The sequence below is a fragment of the Lycium ferocissimum genome, chromosome 11, assembly GCF_029784015.1.
Source record: "Lycium ferocissimum isolate CSIRO_LF1 chromosome 11, AGI_CSIRO_Lferr_CH_V1, whole genome shotgun sequence".
In the NCBI taxonomy this organism is placed as follows: domain Eukaryota; kingdom Viridiplantae; phylum Streptophyta; class Magnoliopsida; order Solanales; family Solanaceae; genus Lycium; species Lycium ferocissimum.
Window position 1 is genome coordinate 26,102,098 of NC_081352.1, and position 25,023 is coordinate 26,127,120.

The 25,023-nt window shown below is 36.0% G+C and overlaps 3 protein-coding genes across 3 annotated transcripts; 2 read left to right on the plus strand and 1 right to left on the minus strand.

Moving 5' to 3' along the window:
* Nucleotides 1-234: 234 nt before the first annotated feature.
* LOC132036521 (cold shock domain-containing protein 3-like) lies at nt 235-1,836 on the plus strand. Its single transcript, XM_059426874.1, has one exon. It carries the CDS (start codon nt 515-517, stop codon nt 1,613-1,615), a length of 1,101 nt encoding a protein of 366 aa, XP_059282857.1. The 5' UTR covers nt 235-514; the 3' UTR covers nt 1,616-1,836.
* Nucleotides 1,837-6,959: 5,123 nt separating this feature from the next.
* On the plus strand, nt 6,960-10,490 carry LOC132037451 (pathogenesis-related thaumatin-like protein 3.5). The gene is made up of 3 exons (XM_059427973.1): nt 6,960-7,195; nt 7,818-8,541; nt 10,085-10,490. The coding sequence occupies exons 1-3, from the start codon at nt 7,135-7,137 to the stop codon at nt 10,212-10,214; spliced, it is 915 nt and encodes a 304-aa protein (XP_059283956.1). The 5' UTR covers nt 6,960-7,134; the 3' UTR covers nt 10,215-10,490.
* Nucleotides 10,491-12,833: 2,343 nt separating this feature from the next.
* LOC132037311 (SWR1 complex subunit 6) lies at nt 12,834-16,138 on the minus strand. The gene is made up of 4 exons (XM_059427806.1): nt 15,902-16,138; nt 14,549-14,651; nt 13,208-13,311; nt 12,834-13,123 (listed from the first exon to the last, which is right to left on the minus strand). Exons 1-4 carry the CDS (start codon nt 16,004-16,006, stop codon nt 12,920-12,922), a joined length of 516 nt encoding a protein of 171 aa, XP_059283789.1. The 5' UTR covers nt 16,007-16,138; the 3' UTR covers nt 12,834-12,919.
* Nucleotides 16,139-25,023: the final 8,885 nt, after the last annotated feature.

A 25,023-nucleotide genomic window follows, 5' to 3' on the forward strand; every position in this document is an offset into this window, starting at 1 on the left:
AGCACTAACTATGGGATTAATTTTGTACCATGTTTGGTAGAAAGTATAAATTTATCATGATGTACCAAACAAAGTATAAAGTGCATTCCAAACTTAAAGATGAGATATCCCATCTCCTAGATGGGATAAATTAGTCCAAGAGATGGGATAAATTAATCCCAAAATTATAATTCTGGGATAATTTTGTCTAAGTACCAAACGCCCCTACATTTGACCCTTTTCTGTACAAACAATGTTATAAAAATATTTATTCAATATAAAACGAAATTTTCCATATCTGGGTAGGGCTTAAATTGCTTCTTTTTTTATTTTTCTTCCTTTTTTGGCCTTGATCCTCAACTACCAAAAAAATACAACCAAACCCATCTAAAATCAGGGATCCGATTAAGCCCTAACACAATTAGGCTTAACAAATTAACCTATATATACTCCCTATCATAGAAACCAAATTTACTTAGTAGCTTTTTCAAAGAATTAGGGCACAAAAAAAAATAAAAAATCACCTTGTTCATCAATGGCAACAACTCGATTAACAGGGATTGTTTCCCGTTTTAGTAACCAAAAAGGTTACGGTTTCATTAAACCTGATAATGGAAGTGAAGATGATGTATTTGTTCATCAATCTGAGATTAAATCTGATGGTTTTCGTTCATTATATGAAGGTCAAAAAGTTGAGTTTACTGTAACTGGTAACGGTGATAAGTATCAGGCCGTTGATGTTACCGGTCCTAACGGTGAATCTCTTGACGGTAACGTTGGTGCTAGGGTTAGGGTTAGGGTTAGTGGGAATGGGAGTAAGTGTTATAATTGTGGGAGGATTGGACACGTGGCTAGGGATTGTGATGGTGATCGTAATGGTGGTGGTGGTGGGGCGTGTTATACGTGTGGGATGACGGGGCATATAGCTAGGGATTGTGATCGTAGTGGTGGTGGTGATCGTAAAAGTAATGGTGGTGGTGCGTGTTACACGTGTGGAGTGACGGGTCATATAGCTAGGGAATGTGATCGTGATCGTATTGGTGGTGATCGTAATGTTGGGGGTGGTGGTCCGTGTTATACTTGTGGGATGACGGGGCATATAGCTAGGGAATGTGATCGTGATCGTATTGGTGGTGATCGTAATGTTGGGGGTGGTGGTGCGTGTTATACTTGTGGGATGACGGGGCATATAGCTAGGGAATGTGATCGTGATCGTATTAGTGGTGTTGTTGGTGGTGATCGTAATGTTGGGGGTGTTGGGGGTGGTGGGTGTTATACTTGTGGGATGACAGGGCATATAGCTAGGGATTGTGACCGTATTGGTGGTGTTGTTGGTGATCGTAATGCTGGTGGTGGTGGTTGTTATAATTGTGGTGGGTTTGGGCACATGGCTCGAGATTGTCCAAGTGAGAGACGTGGTGGTGGTGGTGGTAATGAGGGTTGTTATAATTGTGGATTGCCGGGGCACTTGGCAAGGGACTGTTCACGCGAGAGTGGTGGTGGTGGCAATTTTGGGAGATTCGGTGGTGGTGGTGACAGGTTTGGAAGATCTGGTGGTGCTGGTAGTGGCAAGTGTTACAACTGTGGAGAAGGTGGCCATTTTGCTAGGGAATGCACTAGTCCAGCTGTGAAGTGAGAAAGTCTTATTATTTAGGAGTATTTTAATATGGACAATTTGATGTGTGTTTTTTTTTTTTTAGTCCTTTTATATTCCTACATAACATGGATTGGTAGCTTTTAGGATAAGACTAATTAGTTGTTGAGATTTTGCTACAAACTGTTCCTGTGATGGAAAGTTTTGATTTTTTTGGTTGGTTATACAAATATATATATAATGAGTTTGGCCCGTTTTTGCTATTTTTGGGTTTCTCAGGAGTAAAGTTCACTCTGGATTATTGTTTTGTGCCTGTTAATGTTTTACTTCTTTGATGTCAATGCTCTGCATTTTGATTCATGTTAAAAGTTGTGCAAATTTAGCTGCTTTTGAACGCATGTCCGAGATGTTTCACTTTTTCAGTTGTAGTGATTTTGTGTATGTATGCTTTATGTCTGTGTGGGTTTGAGAATGCCTGGTGCCCATCAAGTGATGGTAGAGGACCATAGTCCTCTGGTAGACTTTCAGCTGCTTAATCACGGGGAGAGATTGGTCATTGATTGGGTTTAGGCGGTGGTGGTTCAAAAATACACGAAGAGGCCAAGGGGATCTACTATATATACAAAAAATATAATTTCAACCTTGTATATAAAATGTAACTTTCCGCCCGAAGGGGTTCAGATAAACCCCCTTGGCCTTACTTGGCTCCGCCCCTGGGTTTAGAGGTAGGTTTAAGTCACCAGTTGCTGTTAACTTAGGAGATCTATATGGCCTATGGGGGTGACATTAAGATGTAAGTTAAGCCATTGCTTTGTTTTGCTGCTTTTACTAGCTTTAGTTTTCCTTGCATTTAGTTAGAGATGATACTGAACCTCAGACTCTAAATATGGACCGAAGTTGCGTGAACATTCTTGGTATTGTTGAATCTTTTGGTCTCGCTAAATATGGTAGTGATGGTGCCATATTTTGTGATACGGTACCGAAGCTTGAATATCAGTGTAAAGTTTACACAAAAAATTGTTTTTGCCAGTTGCCAATATTAGTAGGGCCAGTTTGCTTTATTTTTCTTCTTAAGGTGATGGTTCATAAAACTAAGTGATATTTTCTTTACTCAAAGTGATCCTCTAAGTAAAGAGATGAGTGCGGGAATTCTAACTTCTGAATGCATCTTAAGGGTGGTTGTGGGGTGCTTTTGTTGCCTGGGCTGTCTCAGGACCATGAATGACTTTGCATAAGTGTGTTTAGGCTGTTTACTTGAACTTATATATGAATGACCCTGTCTAGTTGATGCTTGATGTGGATTATGAATAAGATTAGTGTTTATGCTTAGGGTTTTAGAAAATAATAGTGTTGAGGACTAGTATTCGGATCTGTTCAGCTATTAAAATTTTAAAGAATGACCATGAACTTGTAAATGCTGGTGTTAACATCATCAATTTTATCAAGGTCGAGATGAAGATTTGCTTCCACCACTAAGTCGAAAATGAAATGTGAGGTGTTTGCTATCTCAGAGAAACTCCCAAGTTATATCTCAGAGAAACTCCCAAGTTATCTTGAGTTTTTGCCGCCTTCATTAATTTATCATGACTCTGGTCTCTGGCGGCCAAAGGAAGCCTTTTCTGTCTCAGTCTTGAATGAATATTTGCACCTCACTGTGGAGTCAGAGAACGAGGTGGATCCTAGATTCCTCCATACTAGTGTGTTTAGACGAAAGTCGAATATTGTTGGCTGGTAGGAATGGTGTAAATGAATTGATTGTCTCTTGTAGATAACAGTTGGTGTAAACATGCAGTGTCGTGCTGATTCAGTTTGTTTTCTGGTTCTAGTCCTCCAGAAGTGGGGCTTTACTTAACAACTGAGTATTATACGAAAGTGAAGTTTTATACAAAATATGTTGTGAGTAGTACCTATTGAGCAATAGCATAAGTGCATAACTAGTGTTGGTTTTTTATCCCCCTTATTTTGAAAGTTTCATGCCATGTTGGTAAAGGGTTGAGAAATCAAGTAGAGCTACAAATTAATCCTGATCATACTTTCAAGTAAATAAAGAAAATGAGAAGATTAGCAGTAGACCAGACTTTAGTAGATCAAGTTTGTGTTTTAAGCTACCCTCTGAATGCCCTCTTGATTGAGAACTCTTGGGCCCTTTAGCATTTTCCTCAGACTGAATCTCCAATGAATTGTTAGACCCAAGTTTTGACATATATTTTGATGTGGAGGTATCAATATCAGAAACTGAATCATAGCCTACAATTTCATATGAGGTTTGTTTATTTGTTATAGAGTTATAGGAGTTAAAACACTCGTAAAAGGAAACAAAAAGGATCTTGCTTATAAGGTAGCTAAAAGGAACTTTGTGGATTACATATGCATTATGCAAGGTAGGCTAGGCTGTGGGCAAGAATAAATTTGGTTGGCTTCATATTTAAACTTTTTTTTTTTTTTTTTGGTGACTGTGATAGCTGATAGAGTAGCCTGCTATAACGTACTTCTACAGCCTCTATGTCCTGTGTGTCGAACAGCTACTTATAGGTGGCCATCAATGTACACCGAAACACTATTTGGTATTTCAACTAAACAACAACATGGCCAGTGTATTCTCACAAATGGAGTATTGGAAGGATAAGATATATGCAGACCTTACCCTAATCTTTGTGGGGCAGAGAGACTGTTTCCGATAGATTCGTATTTCAACTATTTAATTGAATACATGTTACTTTTCTATCAACACAAATTCTAGGTGACTTTGCTTACCATAGCAGTCAAATGAGATTTCGTTCACGGTAGGCTACATTTTTGGGTGCCCCTAAATCATGTTGGCATTCATGCCTGTCCAATGTCTCAGGCTCTCAAGCACCTGCTAGGCCACATTTTGGGGTGCTACTAAATCATATAACTAACATTTATGCTTGTGCAATTTCGCCGGACAAGAGAAGAACCAGCAAATAGTGGGCCTAGCCAGTTGCCGTGCGGGTCATTCGCACAAATGTTCCTATTTCAGGATAGTTTTTAATTTTTGGCCCTCAAATTTGTGGTTTTTAATTTTTGGCCTTTCAACATTTTTTGGCGCGGCATAATTTAGATTTCGCTTGAAATATTTAATTTTGGCATATGTATCATAACATCCGCACAAATTATGCCGAACAAGGTATACTTTCAACATTCAACATAATCTAAAAAATGACATAATTTTATATTTCGCTCGACATATCTTATGTTTAACTTCGGCATATGAATCATAACATCCGCACAAATTATGCCGAACAAGGTATACTTTCAACCTTCAACATAATCTAAAAAATGACATAATTTTAGATTTCGCTCGACATATCTTATGTTTAACTTCGGCATATGAATCATAACATCCACACAAATTATACCGGACAAGACAAAACTTTCAACACTCTACATAATCTGAAAAATATTACAAAAGTTATGCCGCATAATTTAATTCCTACAGAATTTATGCCGAGCTAGACAAAAATTCAGTTTCCGATTATAAAAATGTAGCAGAAATTACGCTGAATAAAGCAGGTCTAGATTTTTTATTAAATAAGCAGGGATAAAAATTAAAGACCATATATATGAGGGACAAAAATTAAACAACTGTACGTTTGAAGGATAATCCGTGCAAAAACTAGTTGCCTTGCACTTTGAGAGCCTATTGGCTGTTAAATTTAACCGGGGGAAGAGCTGGTCTTGCGATGCCTATTTATGGCAACAGCCAAAATTTATAAATATTTGTGTAGTTAGCCGTTTTAAAACTTCCCTGGAATTTGACTTATTTTCTTTTTTGGTTTGTACCAAAAAGAGTATCTCTTCTATAGTTTTAGTAGGCGTTTGACCATAAAAATTATTCATTTTATTCCAGAATTTTTTTTCACTTTTTTCCGGAATTAGCGTTTGGTCATGAAAATTCCAAATACAACTTGAAGTTGTATTCCGAAATTCCAAAAATAAGAAAAACTTGTTTTTCAAAAAATTTCACTTTTTTACAACTACATTTCACCAAAAACTACAATTTCAAAAACTATGGCCAAACACAACTCCAACTCCAATTCCAAAATTCCAAAAAAGGTAAAAAAAAATTTGGTTTCTATGGACAAACGGGCCCTTAGTAAGTTTTTCAATTTCAACATTTCACGTGGTAAATTTAAGACCACAAGATGTAAAGAATTACACACATCTTTAATTTAAGATCACAAGATATAAAAGTCAACCTTTTATTTCTTAAACTCCGTATCAGGTCAAACTAAAACACTTAAATTGAGACGCAAAAAAGTATATCGTATGTGTTGTTCATTATGCATCACAATAGAACGTGATAATTAAGTTCATCATGACCTATTCATTGCCCAAATAAGTTCTTGAACTTAAGGTGTTTGGTACATAAAAAGTACCACTCTCTCCATTTTAATTTATTTGTCTAGTTTTAATTTGACACGAAATTTAAGAAAGTAAAGAAGACTTCTAAATTTTGTGGTCTGAAATTAAAGATATGCTTTCCCATCCCAAAAGAGTGTCTTAGTCACTATTTAGACAAGAAATGATATTTTCTTTGACCATAATTTTTCAAAGACTTTCTAAATGTTTTCAATCGTTAATTATTGTACTTTTTATGTAGTTTCTAAATATGTAAGTTTTATTTAAAAATAAATAAATAAAGATTCTATGTCCTAATTCACTCACACCGAACATTAGTTAATTTGACTCTCGTACTCGGAACTAAGACAATCTTTTTGGGGCAGAGGGAGTATAAAATATACCAAAATACGCTTTAATCTTGTGGTCGTAGATGTGGCATATGTAAAGTTAAAATTAAAGAGTTTTCAAAAAAGGAAATAGACATTCTTTTTTAAACAGACCTAAAGAAAAAGTAGGACAAGCAAATCGAAAAAAAGATGTATAAGTCATAACAATCCATAATTTAAATATTTAAAAGGTTGTGAAAAGGTTGCGGTAAAAGAAAAACTGTTTTACTCCCTCCGTCTCATATTACTTATTCACTTTTCTCTTTGCACGCACCCTTATCTCTCTCTAATAAATACGCACTAATCAATATTAACTATTTTCAAGAACATTTAATATTAAGACTAGATGAAAAATATTTAATTAATTTTATCTTACTTTGTGAATGAACAAGTAATTTGGGACATATTTTTAGCATATTTTTAGTAATTTGTACAAGTTATACTAGGTAGTACTTCAAAAATACCATATATAAATTGGGACTACTAATAAGGGAATAACATTACCTCTCCTATTGTCTCCTAGCAAACACAGCTACCGACCTACAATACTATTGGCCGCGTTTTTTCTGAATGTCCTTCCAAAATAGTTTCTATAAATATCATCTCTGTTTCTTTCCTTCCTTTTTTTTTTTTTTTTTCACTTTTTTTGTTTTTCATGTAGGAATAGCATCTTACATTCTCGTTATCAAACTTGTCTTTTTAGTTTTTTTTCACATTCTTTTCCGTGCCCGCATTAACTTCTTGTTTTCAGTTCTTCACTTTTTTTTTTTTTTTCTTTTCCCTTCAAACCAATTTAGAGAAAGACATACAATGGTGAAAGCTCAAGTTTCTCTTGCCTTCTTTTCCTTATGCTTCATCTTTCTAATTTCAGGTGACTTTTTACTTCTGTTATTTGTTTTACGTCTAGTTTTTTCAGTAAATTTTTGAGGTATGTTATTTGTGGCTAATTCAGAATCCATAATTTCAGAGTTGGAATGATTCAGTACTAAGAATGTTAAAGGTTGAATTGATCAAGTTTAAATTTTGGATGTCTTTGTGTGGGATTCGTGTATTCTGATTCTGAATTTTCATAGAACATAAGTAAATATATACAGATGATCAGCGGCTTTGGATACAGAAGATCTCAAGTTAATATACAACTAATAGCTGAATTCAGTCAATCTTTTATAAATATTTAGTAAATTTCTTAATACTTGGGAACCGTGAGAGCTACGGTTTCATCTGAACCTACAACTTTTGATGGAGGATCGATACATATGTAAGAATCTACTAATATATTAAGAAATATTAGATTTGAACAGGAGTATAATGCTAAGAATCATAAAAGTTAAATTCCGGAACCGCCTCTGACCATGAACCTCTATATTGTACTCTAGCTCCAACTATGCAGATGATACATGTGATTGATGTCGATTAATATGAGATTGAGACGTAATTGATTGATTGACTAGTGTTTATGAGTTTGTTCTTTTGTTTTTTTGGTGATGAAACAGGGGCCTTATCAGCGACATTTACATTAGTAAATCAGTGCAGTTATAAAGTATGGCCAGGGATACTATCAGGTGCAGGCACAGCCCAACTTGCCCCAACAGGATTCATGCTAAATCCTGGCCAATCTCTTCCCGTTCCCGTTCCAAGGGGATGGTCAGGTCGTTTATGGGGCCGCACTTTTTGTTCGCAAGATACTTCCACGGGTAAATTCACTTGTGCAACCGGCGATTGTGGCTCCGAAACACTGGAATGTTCCGGAGGAGGAGCTGCTCCGCCAGCTACTCTGGCGGAGTTCACACTGAACGGTGCAGGAGGGCTCGATTTCTATGATGTTAGTCTCGTGGACGGTTATAACTTGCCTATGCTTGTGAGTCCACAAGGCGGGACCAGAGTTGGAAACTGTTCAACAACAGGTTGTGTTGTGGATCTCAACGGGTCGTGCCCGAAAGAGCTAAAGATGATGATGAATAGTCCTAGTAGTAGTAGTGGTGGTGGTGGTGGTGGTGGTGAGTGTGTGGGATGTAAGAGCGCTTGTGAAGCGTTTGGGGATCCAAGATATTGTTGTAGTGGCCCATATGCGACGCCTGATACTTGTAAGCCAACGGATTACTCGGAGTTTTTCAAGAGTGCATGTCCGCGATCGTATAGCTATGCTTATGATGATGGCACCAGCACATTCACTTGTGGATCGGCAGATTATGTTATCACCTTCTGCCCTCCTTCTAGGTATGTGACAAACTTGTTTCCACTGTTTGCTTAACTTGTCGTGTCTAGAGGCGGATGCAGGATTTTATGCTTATGGATTTTAAACTTCACAATCTTTTTTATTTATTGGGTTTAAGATAGATTATTTATGTATATATATAGTGAATTTCTTAACACAAATACAGTTCGGGGCAAAATTACTAGGTTCAGCCTTATCTGTAACATATGTTTTAGATCCGCCTCTAATTGTATCTTCAGTTTCTGTTTTTCTCCTTTAATTAAAGTGGCATTCTCTCTCACAACCTTTTAAGAAAATGTTTTTCAACTGGATTAACCAACTTCTACGGAATATTAGTAGATCAGTTGGCTGATTACCTGAACTTTCACCTTGTTGGTGAGGAGTTCGATTCCTCACATTGTAATCTCCCCCGCCACTTCTCTTGCCCCTGCCCCCAACTTTTTAAAAAATAAATAAATAAATTACCCAACTCTTTGTGTTGCCCTATCAACATCTATTGTTCAATATGTTTGTGAGGGGGCAAACCCACATTAAATTCAGATCAGAAATTTTCTATTAGTAAATACAATCAAAATGATGCAAAATATACCACTGAACTCACTAAAAGATTACTTAGTTTTGTATTAGACTGGACTTGGCAGATGCTTAAGCAGAGGCGAATCCAGGATTTTAAGAGGATGGGTTCACCATTTTCTATGGGTTTTATTTTTTATTTTTTTTGCCTTTGGTTCGTTGCTGCTTAGCGCCTATGGTTTTTTTTTTTTAATTTCTTTTGCCTTTTGGGACTTGGGTAATTAGAAATAAAGGAAAAAATTCATTAGATGTAATATAAAAAGAAACACGATTTTTACTTTTGGGTAATTCGAATTATAGAAGAAAAAGGATTTAGAATAATATAAAAAGGAAAGTTAAAAGGATGCTTTAGAAAATTAAGCACAAAACGTGTAGGAGCTCGGGTTCGATCCCGAGACCTTGAGGAAATAAACACAACCCCTAACTAGTGCTCGACTCGGCCTGGTTTGACCATGTGTTCCTTCGGTTAATATTAGATATATTTTTAGAATTAATATTAGATATATTTTCAGAATTATACACATAATATATCGAGTTTAGTTGAGTGACCATGTGTTCACCTGACCCAAATTTTATACATAAATTTGCCTATGCTTTAGAGTGACATACATCATCAGTGGCGGAGCCAGAAATTTAACAATATTATTAAAAAATTCGAACTTATTACCTAAAGCAATTTTTGAACTATCTTTACCATTACAAGTGGATTCAAAAGTTAATATATATACGGAAATGAAGGAAATTCATGAACTAACTCCATCATTCCAACCCCATGAGAGCTACTAGATCGCCCCGAGGTTGCTTCCGGCATCCAGGGGTCATAGACTGACCTTAGAACTCTGTTCAATAAGTGGGACACATTAGCTTAGAAAGAGAGTTACTATTCATTATTCAATACATATCAAAATTAGTACTTTGTTTGTTGCTTGATAAATGATCATTTTGTCTTATAATTATGGTTTAATGCTGCAGCCAGAAATCATCTGGAGAATCGTATGCTGGTGCTGGTGACGGCTCATTGGCCACGAGCCACGGTGTTTTGACCAATACGCCATTACCATTTTTAACAAGCTTGATAATCACTATTTTAGCAGCAGTTTAGCATTTAAGGCAGTTGCCACTTTTGGAGTTTTGGGAGAGTTGCAAAATTGTAATCCTTATGATGAGGCAATTTCTTTAATAAAAAAGAAATGGCAAAGAGATTGGGGAAGAATTGCAAGCCGTTTAGAACAAAGAAGTAGACGCAGCATAATTGTAGATACATAGTCCTTTTTTAGCTACTGAAATCAGTTTTAGTATAAGTAAGATTTAAGTTATATACATACATTGGCAATGTAAAGAATTTTACATTATCAGTATATTTTTACATGTTCTTATTTTTCATGTTACTGATATCACTTATTATAAGACAAGTGACCTATTTAATTGTGTAAAAATTCTTTAATAGGATCATAATTTACTCATTTTTTTGACTTGCGATGACTAGACCCGCATAAACCCAGGTCCCGGGGAATCAATATCTTCTACCAAGGCATATATCAAGGATGCAGAGGATCCTGAGTTTAAAGTTTATGAGTTTTTACATGATTTGTCTTTCGGAAACAGCCTATCTGCCCCACAAAGGTAGAGATAAGGTCTGCGTATATCTTGCCCTAAACCCCATTTGTGGGATTACACTGGGTATGTTGTTGTTTTGTTGTTGAGTTTTTACATGATCTCAAGTTAATATATATGTATATATATATATGTGTGTGTGTGTGTGTTTGTGTATAGGCAAAAGTTACTGAATTCCCGTGAATCCGTAATTTACACTTAGGATTCGCCACCCGATGTAGAAGTCCTTTTGATAGAAGCTATTTAAGAACAAATGGACTATGTTATACTTCAGGAACAAGCATAAAGAAATATTGATCACTTCTATGTATCAAAGGATAGCTATAATGTCCTGAAGTAGACTTGTGTTTCTGTCATGTAATGTGTATGCAGGATCTTTGGACAGTGCTTTACTAGATATAAGATGAAAAGAGACGGGAAAACAAGACAAAACAGCTACATCTAGAATGGCATTTGTCCAAGATTGAAATGCCTAGTATTAAGTCAAGTTGCTATATGTTTCTGTAGATAATGCCTAAGCAACTTTATCATGCCTTTGCTTCTTCTAGCAGGCAACAAGCAGTTATAACACTACACGTCTTAAATCCATAAACAACTGGAAAATCAGTTAAATTGTGTTAAGCTTCACCAAGTTCACCTGTTAACAGTGGAAGACCATCGAAATGTACTTCCTTGAGCTCCTTTAAACTCGGAGGATTTTCCATACTGCTTAAACTTTATATGCCTCTCTACCCCTTTTTTAATTATAAGTTATAGCCATGGTGTTCAGACCAATTTGCACGCCCCTCGGCTAATTTCATAAGGTGCCTGTCATCTCTCACCAGCACAAGTACTGGGTAACTCTATTCCCAAGGCTTAGACAGATAGAAATAAATCACCTAGTGTTTTTTCCTCCGCTAGAATGTGAACCTGAGACCTCAATGGTTCTCAACCCACTCCATTGACCACCAAAGTCAGACCCTTGAGTGCATGCCTACCTGATTTGACACTATTAAAAAAAAATTATTGGCAGCAACACATAGAGATGCAAGTTTATACCTTGCCTTCTGCAGTAATAAGAGCAAATGAATAAATGCATTAAAGGATGAAGCACAAAACAGCCTATTCTCTAGGAATGGAGTCAAATTGAATTGAAATGGCTTCCAGGATGAAAGACAATCAAAAAGACAATGACTAACCATATTAAGGTTTGATGTACACCCCCCGTCTATCTCCATTTCCAGCGGAAATATTGGAATATTTGACAGAACAACAAGCTAAGAGAAGCAAAAGCATATAGGGGAAGGCAAATTCACACACCGTCAAAAGGTAAGTAAAGGCATGTTTTAAGAAAAGAAAAACAAAATTATGAAGTATGCAAAAACTCCAAGCAAAGAGAGCTTTTTGGCAAGCTTGATTGTGAAGCGGGAAACTCTGCATAGATAGACTACCCACATATATAGATAGACTACCCACATATCTAGAAGCTTTTATTGCCCCAAGCCAACATGCAAATTTCTGGTTACTTTGCCTGCCTACTAACTGTGAAAGTAATTTTTATATAATTCTTGATATTTGTAGCTGCACGCATATCAAAAGCTGAAAAGAATGGCCAAATTGCACTTAAGATGACATCTTTCTCCTTTTTCTTCTTTCGACGAGTCACTTAAGATTCTATCTCCATTCAAACATTTGTAGATCTCGGCAGAGAAATCACCTATTAAAAGCTGAACAAAACATCACCCCTTTCCTGAATATATTGTAGAAGAGTGAGTGAATTATAGATTCCAATATCAGGCACTAATAGTATATCGAAATACGAGGAGCTTGAGTAACAAGCAATGTGCACCAAAGAAAAGGACAAAGTCCAATATTTAAAAGTGAGATTACTCAGAGTACTTGAATATGTAAATAAGCTATATAAACATGAAACTAGCAAATGCTACAGGTCATCCAATATATTTAGGTTACAACTCTCACCAATCAAGCAACAAATTTCAAGCACCGAGTTTCATTGTGAATAGTCTTGCATTTGATTGAGCAGAAGCGCATCCCACACTGCACACATGTATAGGTTGAGGAGAAACCACAAACCGTGCAGAAATGACGACGAGAGGTGGAACTTGGTACTTGAATATGTACATAAGCTATATAAACATGAAACTAGCAAATGCTACAGGTCATCCAATATATTTAGGTTACAACTCTCACCAATCAAGCAACAAATTTCAAGCAACGAGTTTCATTGTGAATAGTCTTGCATTTGATTGAGCAGAAGCGCATCCCACACTGCACACATGTATAGGTTGAGGAGAAACCACAAACCGTGCAGAAATGACGACGAGAGGTGGAACTTGGTGGTCCCACTGCTGCTCTTAAATAGGTTGGCACATGTGGTGGCAAGGACTCCAGGTTTGCCTTCACAAGTAATACGGTGAGAGGTTAATTTATGTCATTCAAGTAGAGAGAAAACACACTTATTAGTATTGGAGAAACCTATACCTCATTCACGAGTTCAAGGAATGATTTGGGGGCTCTCTTATTCTCAAGTGCCTTAGCTTGGCGTGTTTTCCGTTTTGTGCCTTTTGGGTACTTCTTATGGGACACTGGAATAAAATTAAATAAATTGAACCGAGAAGTCAGACAGGACATAAGAGAAGAAAGGAATAGAACCATATAAACTGTTATCTTAAAGACTAGAAGAGAAGGTTTACAAAAAGAAGTATGCTGAAGGATGAAAGAGAAAAGAAGACGAGGATAGCGAGATAAAGATGGTCAATATGAAACTAATGTTATTGTACCCCCGATTCTGGGCCATATTTTCTGAACTAAACTTAAGTGATAGATCCTACAAATGAAGATAATACAATAAAATTATATTCTTTCCCTTTTTTCTTCCACTGTTCCTTTGTTTTCCTATTGTCCAGTGGTTGTTAACTTTTCTATAGAACCTATTAGTAAATAATTTTCTGGGTAGAAAACTAAGCTCACGGACACACAAGAAGAGAATCCATCTCACAAAACATTTGCATCTTTTTCTAACAGCAATGGTTTTCTGGGTAAGTACTAAGCCCCCAGACACAATAAGAACATTAAATCCCATTAAAATTTGCTTTGAATCAAGATAATGCAAGTGAATTACTGGAGCTGCGTGAATGTCAACAAGCTATGGAAACACACACTCATTGTTGAGCAATATGAATCAATTAAAGCCTGTGAATGTACAATAAAAAAATACACAATATACAAGTCCATATGCTCATATCACCCCTTATAAAGCAACATGAAACAACTCAATCCTGTAAATAGATTCCCTGCAGAGTGTTGGTGAAAGATCTATCTTCTTATCAATTATCCAATATATAATGCTTGCCTATATGACAGGCTTCTATTTCTATAACCTTATAACCGTGTCGAGTACGTTTAAGCGGAAGGAATTGGAAGAACTCCAGGAATCGATCAAACCTATGCCTAGTGGAATCAGCTATATGAACACTTTGTATCATTTCCGCCATATTCAGGCCAATTTTATTTGATGTAACACGTGCCTAGATGAGCACATTCCCAACCAATGAATTCAATATTAAGAGGGATTCATCATACATAGACTATTTACTCCCACAATCCTCCTCCGTTATCCAGATTTGGTACTATGTTATGGGAAACTCACATATGCAGAGTTAGTGGAACAGAAGGAATGTGCAAAAAGAAATGCATCCCAACCGAAGAACAATTTCAACTCCAAACAAGCTAAAACTTGTGGAAGCAGTAACGTGTTCACATATTTAACACATTTATGAACATACAAGGAGCAAAATGATAAGAAATAAGAAAACAGCAAACCTTGATCCTCATCGTCAAGAGAAGCTTCATCATCGTCATCAAGTAGTTGTGGTTCTGCTACTGCATTATCACTTTCCAAAGCATCAAGCCGTGCCAGCATAGCCTACTCGAACAACGAAAAACCAAAAAAAAAAAAAAAGAAGAAGATTTAATTGGGAAACTTACCTAAATGTACCCTTCGGCCATCTAGTTTACCAAACATGGCCAAATTATACACTATCTATACACTGCCGCTGTACATGTTGTGTACATGTAGGGTATTATATGTATAAGTATGTATAGGTATGCATAATTTATTATATTTAGACTCCCTCCGTCCCAATTTATGTGATACTTTTTGCTTTTCGAGAGTCAATTTGACTAAAGTTAAATTGGATTAGATTAACTCAATATTTTAAGTTTAAAATTTACATATTTGAAAACTACATAAAAAGTACTAAGTTGCAACTTTTCTCATATCAATTTGGTGAAAAAATACATCTTAAAATGTTGACCAACGTACATGCGGTTTGAATCTCGGGACGCGAAAAGTATCACATAAGTTGGGACAGAGGGAGTATACTTTATACACTACCTATACACTGTGTACACATTTTGTAAACTAGATGGCCGAATAGTATTTGACTGTGATTTTCCATCCACGAACTAATTAAACTAGCAATATCCAAAATGATAAACACAAAACTTCAAAAAAAAAAAAAATCAAAATTTGGTTGAAAACATAAGGTATTTAGAATAGGGAAATTTTCAAAAATATACAGCCCAACATAAAATATTACGCCACATAGCCCAATATACAATATTATACGTTTGGGGAAAAGCATTGTACATAATGTATCAACCTTGTATAAAAGTGTTTATACACAAATATGGACTAAACCGGGTAACAAACTCAAAATATGGGCTGAAGCGTGTAAATATTTTCTCCCAATAGACATAGAGTGTAATTTTATCCATCCAGGAACTAATTAAACTAACAGGATATACAAAAGGGAAAATCGTGCTCTATGTCTATTTTTGAAAATATTTCCGCCACGTAGCCCATACTTTGTGTATAAACACCCAATTTAGTCCATATTTGTTTATAAACACCCTTTATACACTTTATGCAAGGTTGATATAGTATGTATAATGCTTTTCCCCGATATGGCGGAGCCAAGATTTTCAATAAGAGGGTTCAAAATATAAAAAAGTAACACACAAAGAGGTTAAACATCTACCATATAAACAGTGTAATTTTCCGCTGAAGCTGGCTTTACCCTAATATTTTCAACAGTTGTATAAATGCAAAATACTTTATAATAAATTGGGGGCAAAAAAAAAAAAACATGAGGTATATTAGAATAGTAGTACCTGAGTTCTATTATCAGAACTGGCTAGAGCAGCAGCCATTTTTGGAGCAATTTTACGTGTTCGTAGAGACAGTCGCCGTGCTGAATTCGACATTTCTTCATCCATATTAATTTTTTTCTTCACTTTCCTGATTTTTATACCAAAATCTGAGTTAAACTTAGGCACTGTTATAATGGGGAAACAAAGTGAGAAGAAGATTAAAAGGAAGAGAATTTGGGGGGCTTAAAAGCACTTAATTTTCCGAAATGAGAGAAACTAATACTGACGTTGAGTTCTGTTGAGCCCCCTATATTTTCAGGAACTCACTTAAGAGACCCTAAACTATGTAAAATTGTATCGCTCTTCCCTTAACTTTGTTTTATTGTTTGTTGGTTTTTTCCAACTTAGTTTTATTGTTCATTAAAAGTTAAGAACTCTTGTGATCAAATTATCTTCAACTTTAATAGTCCTTTTAAACAAAGAACTACAATTTTGATTAAATTTAGAGTAAATATCTCAAGAGGTCACTCAATTATGAGAAATTATGTAGTAAAGTCTTATTATGTCAATATATTTTTTTGCGGGTCGGGTCAAGTGGAGTGGGTCAATAAAGCGGCTATCTTTTTATTTCTTAAAAATTTGGGTTTAAATATAAATTCCATGTCAGTAAAATTTAATTAAAAAAAATAGTACTTAAATAGGTGACTTTCTAAGTGACATACCAATAGTTGAGTGACTGTTGAGTTTGAAAACAAAATTGAGTGACTTTCTAAGAGAACTACCTTTAGTTGAGTGATTTTATTGATATAAAACAAAGTTGAATGACTTTGCTACATAATTTCTCATAGTTGAGTTTGAGTGAGCTTTTGAGATATTTACTCACTAAATTTAGAGACAGGAAACGTTCTGAAAATTATATAAATAAAAAATAAATTGATGTGTAATAAAAATTTAAGGAAAAAGTAGAAATTAAATAGTAGCTTAGTATTTGAAATGTTTAACATGTTAAAATTTAAGGAAAAAGTAGCTTAGTCCTTTGCTTTTCTTTTTGTTCAGCTTGAGCTGATTCAATATCCAATCCCAGATATATATAGACAACTAACAATAGGAGTTGCAGTTTAGGAACAAAAGATAGGGTTCTTCTTTCTTTTTATATAACGGGATGTCCTGCTAGCTTGCGTGCCTCAACTACTCCACCAGATACCTGCTACCTCACATCAAGTACATGTGACGAATAACTACTCACCAAGAAAAACAGTAAGAAAAGAAAGACCACTAATCAAATCAGATACATGTGATGAATAACTACTCACCAAGAAAAACATTAAGAAAAGAAAGACCACTAATCAAGAACAATAGCTCATGCCGACCCCATCTGCAGCTACTTGTACATTGTTATCTTTCATAACACTTACTAAACTACCAACTTATCAGTTGAAAGAAAAAGTGTGCACAGTTGTTTGCAGTTGAACTACTTCAAAACTTTAGGAGAGGCTAAGAAAAAAAATTAAAATTTTGATAAACAACAATAATCATTAACTTTGGAAGAATTAGCTATAGGTGACCTTTTAGTTGTGAAATTAGTATAGGTGACTCATGGGGACCACTTGAAAGCAAAACCCAATTAAATTTGGGATTAAGAAAATTGGGGTCCAAAATGTATTTTTTCAAACTTCTTAATTTTTTACAAAATATAAAAAGACCCCAAATTAATCCAAAAAACAAACCAACCCCTTCTCCTCCTCCCCCCTTTCCCCCTCACACCTCCCCCCCCCCCCTAATTTTTTTTTTTTAAGTTTTGAATTTTTTATTTCCTTTTTCACCGGCCACCCCCCTCCTCCTCCCCGCCCCCCCCCTCCCCCCAAATTTTTTTTTGATTTTTTTAAATTTATTTTATTTTCTTTTTCACCAGCCGCCCTCGTCTCCTCCTCCAACCCTCCCCCCCCCCCCCCCCCCCCCCCCCAATTTTTTTTTTTTTTTAAGTTTTGAATTTTTTATTTGCTTTTTCACCAGCCACCCCTCCTCCTTCCACCGCTCCCCCGCCCCCCACCAAAAAAATTTTGAATTTATTTTATTTTCTTTTTCACCAGCCGCCCCCTCCCCACCAATTTTTATTTTTTAAAAAAATTAAATTTTTTATTTGCTTTTTCACCGCCCACCCCCTCCTCCTCCCACCCTTCCCCCCCCACCCCCACCAAAAAATATTTTATTTTCTTTTCTCTCTCTCTCTCTCTCTCTCTCTTCTCCTCTCTCTCTCTCTCCCTCTCCCCCCGCCCCCCTCCCCCCCCTCCCCCCCCATTTTTTTTTTTAATTTTGATTTTCTTTATTTATTTTTTCATCCCCCTCCTCCTCCTCCCAACTCTCCCCCCCCCCGCCCCTAAAAAAAATATTTTTTTACCAAAATTTCACTCCTCCTCCTCCCACACCTTCCCCCCTAATTTTTTTTTAAAATTTTTATTTTCTTTATTTATTTTTTCACCCCCTCCTCCCAACCCTTCCCTCGCCTCCCCCCACCCCCCCCTTCCCGATTTTTTTTATCATCCCCCTACTTCTCCTCCTCCCCCCATTTGTTTTTAAATAAATTTTTTATTTTCTTTTTTTTTTTAATTTTGATTTTTTTTTAAAAAAATTGACTTTCTTTATTTGTTTTTTCACCCCCTCCTCTTCCTCCCCCCACCCCCACCCCGGCCAAAAAATATATTTTTTAAAATTTTGAAAAAAATTCCTTTTTATTTTTTTGCACCCCTACCCTTCCGGAAAAATTATTTTGAAAAAAAAAGTTTTGAAGAATTTTATTTCACCACCCCATTCTCCCCCCCCCCCCCAAACAAAATGATTTTTCTTTAAAAGTAGTTTTGAATTATTTTTTTTGGTTTCTTACTTCCCCCACTCACCCAAAAAAAAATTAATTTTGTTTTTAAAAAAAAAGTTTTGAAAAGTTTTTATTTTTGATTTTTTGCAATCCAACCCCCCCCCCCCCTTCCTCGCCCACTCCAAAAAAAAAATCTTGAATGGAAGTTTCGAATTTTTTTTTTTGGGTTTAGGAAAAGTTTGGATAAAATCCAGGTTGTTGTTATGTGTTTGCAGTGAAATAGATGGTTTTTCTGCTGTTGTCTTGGTATGGTTCAGGGTTTAGGAAAATATATTCAACAAATAATTTTTTTGTTCTTGTCCTGGTATTTATCTGGTTCTATTTGTAGAAGATAACCAACAGATTTGTAGTTGTTGCAACAAATTCTACACTTTTTGCAACAAGTAGACAATCTGTTGTAACGACTCACTAATCTGTTGGACATAGCTTCAATTATTTACTTCTGTTTGTAGAAGATATCCAACAGATTTTTATTTGTTGCAACATGTTCTACACTTGTTGTAACAAATAGACAATCTATTGCAACAACTACAAATCTGTTGGATATAGTTTCAGTTATTTGCTTCTGTTTGTAGAAGATATCTAATAGATTTTTAGTTGTTGCAACAAGTTTTACACTTGTTGTAACAAGTAGACAATCTGTTGCAACAACTACAAATCTATTGGACATAGCTTCATGTCACGACCCATCTAGAGGGCCGCGACGAGCACCCGATGCTAGCCCACCCGGCACCCCTTGGCTTACACTTATACTTACATCTAGGTGAGCCACATTACTAAACACATAATTCAAATCATTCATCAAACTAGTCTCATTTGGACAACAAGGCCTTTATAACATCTTTGGCGTCTATGCCGTGTCAATGTACATAAGCCAACAAGGCTAATCAAAATGATATACAAAATATAGGCCGACGAGGCCAAACACATCTAACCACATACACATATCTACGAGCCTATAAGGAGAGTACAACATATTACATAAGCGGGACAGGACCCCGCTATGCCCATAATCATGTACACAAAAGAATAAGTACCTAAAAGCTATGGCTCCGAATGAAATGGAGCTCCGCTATGTAGTCCCTGAGAATATAGCTACGAATCAAGTCTGTCTCCTTGGCTACCTGCGGGCATGACGCAGCGTCCACAAACAAAAGGACGTCAGTATGAAGAATGTACTGAGTATGTAAAGCATGATCAATATCAATATGAAAGCATAATAGACATCATAAGAGAAAACATAAGATGGGAGATAATAATATCATCGTCGTAGCACTTACTTACTTTCTGTAGGGACATTCCATTTCCATCGCATATCCGTATACATAGTCTTATTCATTCGTATTCATAGTCATATTCATGTCGTCTACATCCCATTTACATTGCATACACATAGCCTTTGCGCAACATTTACATATACTCACATATTCGTACTCATATTGATGTCATATATATATATATATATATATATACATATAGCCTTTTTATATAGCGTACCCGACCATGAAGAATCGGTGTTTCATACATACTTGGCCAACCAAGGCTCAAGGTTATACATACCTGGCCCTACCAAGGCTTCAGGGTTATCCGTACCATCTGCAGATGTGTGCGCGCGTTACGTAATCATATACATACTTTATACATATTCATATACATATATTCTACCCGGCATCATAAGCTCGGGGTCTTATTATAGCCCTTCATAGGCACACATACATATAATAGCTCATAGGCATCTTTAGCATCATATTATTCTCATCATCATTACTATCATTATCACTATCGTCGTCGTTGTCATTTCATCTATCTTATAGGCTTACTCATCACATGAGGAACTTAGTACAATCGTAGCATATCAAGCATCGTGAGCTTACTAGCTCGGAAGATCGAATCATTTGAAGAAATCATAATCTTATAGAAGATTTAGACGTTTGGCCAAAGAACCATGCCTTATGAAAGAAAGGTTAGCCTTACAGACCTTTCCGTTCCACTATTCTATACTTGCACGTTCTCCTCCGAAGCTCACGTTTCTACCTTCATTAAAGTCAGACTATCGTTAGAATCGGCAACTAGCATACATGGCTAAAGTTAGAGAAAATTGGACAAAGATCTCCTTTATTTATATAACATTCCTCCATATCGCAATTCAACCCCCAAACATCCACAATACATTCACAATACCATAACAATGGTCATTAATCATTTACATGAACTACATTATCTAGATTTCTCAATTCGCTCCAAATTCATCCATATTCATGGTCACGTCACCCGACTTCGTCCATTCATATACAATGCCTATTTTCATTATCTTAACATCATTTATAACACATTCATTTCACAACACAACAAGAACCACAATTAAATTCAAACTATTTCTCAAAATGTCACTATTCACTATTCATGACCCATTTTACCATATTCTTCTACAATCCAAGCATTTCAACTTTCCAATACCTTAAACAACATATAAATATCATGAATCTTACTTTGGATGTTGTAGGAACAAGCCTTGGTTGATAATACTCCACTTGAGCAAAAACCCTAGTTTTCCTCCAATGAGATTTCTTGACTTGAATGGTCTCAATGGGTTTGTTTACACTTGCTTTATGTGGTTGATCAATTAAAACCCTTGAAAACTTGTGGAAAATATGTATAGAGATGTTTTTAGAGAGAAGGGGTGTTGAAGTGGAAATGAAATAATAAACTTGGATCCCTTATTTAATGACTTAAAATCTGGTCTGAAGTGAACAACACAGTGGTCGTAAACTTGGTTTACGGTCCGTATTCTAGTTTACGGACCGTCCTTCGTGGTCGTATTTAATCATAACAGAACCAGAAACTCAGGCTGAGACATGGTGATTTACGATCACGGTTTACGGGCCGTAAACCACTTTACGGTCCGTATTTCAGGTCGTATTTAACCATTTGATCATTGGGCAGAAAGTTGAAGTTGTGGAACCCAAAATACGACATGGCAGTTTACGGACCGTATACCACTTTACGGTCCGTATTTCATTTTACGTGCAACTGGCCGAAATGCAGATCTGCAACTTTCCACATTTTCCAAACCTATAATTATTCATTATGGAGCATAACCCATCTCTTATTGCCCTTGCCGTCGGAATCTTACTTAGGGTCGTCAAATGTTATTTCTTACTCATGAGAATATCGGATACTTGTACTCCTCACTAGTTCATTCACTTGCGTACCAACGGAAAATTTTTCGAGGTGTAACACTTCAGTTATTTGGTTCTATTTGTAGAAGATATCCAAACAGATTTTTAGTTGTTGCAACAAGTTCTAAACTTGTTGTAACAAGTAGATAATTTTTTGCAACAACTACAAATCTGTTGGACATAGCTTCAGTTATTTGGTTCTGTTTGTAGAGGATATCCTACAGATTTGTAATTGTTGCAACAAGTGTAGAACTTGTTGCAACAAGTAGACAATTTATTTATGAACCAGCAAATATTGAGGAAAGATATAGTCAAATTGGCAGCCAAACTGACAATCAATCGTCAGAAAGAGATGAAGAACAGAGCCAAGAAGTAGTATATACAAATGAAGAGAGTGAAGAAGAACTAGAAGATGGAGAAACTGATGATGGAAATGAAGTAGATCAAGAAAATCTACCACACCCCAGAAGGTAGTTGCTGAACAAATTATTACTCAAGTTGTGGTATTTGGAGGCTGTTGAACAATTTTTTTTAATTTTTTTTTTGTCCTTTATGTTATTTGTGAATGATGTTTATTGTTATAGCCTGTATTTCGTACGTTCGGATAATTGAAGAAAGTTGTGAGAAGTTAAGGGAATGACTATTTTCCAAAATTATTTTAATGTATAAGTGGGTTGTGAATATTATTTATGAACCTTATTAGTATGGAAATATTGGAAAAGGCCAAGGGTAAAAAGGGATGTTCGCAAAATGGTTCATGGTAATATTGTGGAAGCCTAGGGGCAAAATGGTAATTTCACAAAGTGTTCAAGAATGTTCTTAAAGGACCAAAGTGTTCAAGAAAAATTATGAAGGGGGCCATTTGGCCGTGGATGTGTGTGGGTGTGTGGGGCTATGTGGGCCCCACCCTTTTTATGTATTATGTAATTATATATATATGGACCAAAGTGTACAGGGCAAGACAATTAAGTCATCTTTCATTTTAAGGAAATTTCAAGAAAAAGGAGGAAATTTCTAGAGAAATGGAGAAGGGCGTTATGTGTCTATATTTTTATTTGAGGGACTTAATTATAATTATGGGTAAGTGGTGGAAGATATGTATATATAAGAGGTCATCATTTTAATTTAAGAAACTAGGAGAAAGAGAAAACAAAGAAGATGAAGGAGAAAAGCAAGGCCATATTCGGCCATGGAGGAGCAAGGTTGCCCCCTTGAAATGTTGTTCCAAAAAATGATCTATTCTAGTATCCCTACTAATTTGAGGGTCCTCTTCAACATGGTATAATCATTATAGCAAGTGAAGCATCCATTCTTGCAAGTTACAAATTCTAGCCAAGAGAAGTTGAGGAAAAGAAGGTAAGAATTAATTTCCTTTATATGTTAGAGATGATTTATGTATGTTGAAGTGTGTAGAAAAGGATTAAATTCATGAAATATGTGTGTATATGTGTTGGCCGAATGGAAGTGGTGTGGTGTAGAAAGAACGGATTAATTTTACTTAGTATTTAGATTGTTGTTGTAATGTATAGAAATAGATGAAAATTCATAAAAATATGTATGTTGTTGTTGTGGCCGAATAAGGGGTTGTTTTGGTAAGTTATGGTGAATTGATTTCATTTGGTATTTTAGTGGTTGTCATTATGGATTATGTGATGTAGAATGGAGGTTTAGTAGCTTGAGATGAATTGGACTTGTTTGTGCATCATTGAAGAAGTTAGTGTGATGTTAGTGTGGTTCTTATATTTGTAAGAATAAATTCACCAATGTATGGATTGTTGATATAACTCATAAATTTGGAAGGAAGTAATGCGTTGTTGACTTTGGTGGTGTTGTGAGATTTCGGGTGGAAGTATGTATTAATTGGGTTGCTTGAATATTTTGTGGATTGAATTGAATTGAATTGAATTGGATTGAATTGAATTGAATGGAATTGAATTGAATTGAATTGAATATTGAAGTGTTGCTAGAATAATTGCTAGCATTGTTATTGGTTTGGCCGAGTTCCATTCTCGGGTTTATGTTGATGATTTGGGCTGAGTAAGATTCTCGGGGACGGTGTAATTACAGGGGAGATGCGGCCGAAATTTCGGCAGACCATAAGTAAATGTGTTTGAAGGACTGAGACAAGTATATGGTGATGAATCTAATGATTTCGTCAATTTTCTTGAATATAGACCAACAAGTTTGGACGGATAAGCGTAGCTAGTAAGGCGCGGCACATGTATGTGAGGCTCGTCTCTTTTCTTCCAAAGGCATGATCCCCACGTTATATTGTCTCAAATGTTTTTATATCTTCCTTGCTTGCAAAAGTTGGAAATCTATGACTCCAAGGTATAAGTCTTTTCCTAATAAGTTCATAGTTGTTTTTCAAAATGTCCATATTTTTCAAAAACCAAGTTTTAAGAGGTTGAGAGCTTTTATGACTAAAACGATGGATATGATTTTACAATGACAACGATGATGTCAAATATGAGGAATTGTCTATGACGAATATGTCGAGGATATGTTCCTATCATGAATATGACGATATGAAAATGTTAAGCTATTTCTTGATTTCTCAACTCTACTTATGGATAACGACTATTTTAAAGATTCCAAGTATATGAAATGACATCTTATGATCCTGTTCTATGTTTTCTCATGATGTTACTCTCCATTGTTAGTCTCGCCTTATATTAATTGTCCCTTCAAGGTGAGACACGACGCCCATGGATATTCCATAACATCATCGGAGGTTACCAACCTTACGTCACTCCGACAGATACACGGCTTTCTTTGAGCTCTCCTGCATGCTTATATGATATATGTATATGACACATGGACATGATATATGTATATGTATATGGGGAAATATGGGGAAAGGTGAGGCGCTATAGATGCATAGCCACCTGATCAGTTGGTATAATATGATACCGTCCCGGACGCGGGATTCCCGGACGCGGGATGCCCGGACGCGGGGGATATGGTTAAATGGATCGGGCTGCACGTTTCGCAAAGATTATATATATATATATATATATATATATATATATATATATATATATATATATAAAATGGATCGGGGCCGCACGTTCCGCAAAGAATATAGTATA

Excerpts from the sequence above, each read along its gene's own strand:
- LOC132037311 (XM_059427806.1), bottom strand. The coding sequence starts at position 16,006 with ATGGATGAAGAAATGTCGAATTCAGCACGGCGACTGTCTCTACGAACA. Across the intron at positions 14,652-15,901 it reads GTTCTGATAATAGAACTCAG|GCTATGCTGGCACGGCTTGA; the intron begins GTACTACTATTC and ends TTGTTCGAGTAG. Across the intron at positions 13,312-14,548 it reads TCTTGACGATGAGGATCAAG|TGTCCCATAAGAAGTACCCA; the intron begins GTTTGCTGTTTT and ends ATTTTATTCCAG.
- LOC132037451 (XM_059427973.1), top strand. The coding sequence starts at position 7,135 with ATGGTGAAAGCTCAAGTTTCTCTTGCCTTCTTTTCCTTATGCTTCATC. Across the intron at positions 7,196-7,817 it reads CTTCATCTTTCTAATTTCAG|GGGCCTTATCAGCGACATTT; the intron begins GTGACTTTTTAC and ends GTGATGAAACAG. Across the intron at positions 8,542-10,084 it reads ACCTTCTGCCCTCCTTCTAG|CCAGAAATCATCTGGAGAAT; the intron begins GTATGTGACAAA and ends TTAATGCTGCAG.
- LOC132036521 (XM_059426874.1), top strand. The coding sequence starts at position 515 with ATGGCAACAACTCGATTAACAGGGATTGTTTCCCGTTTTAGTAACCAA.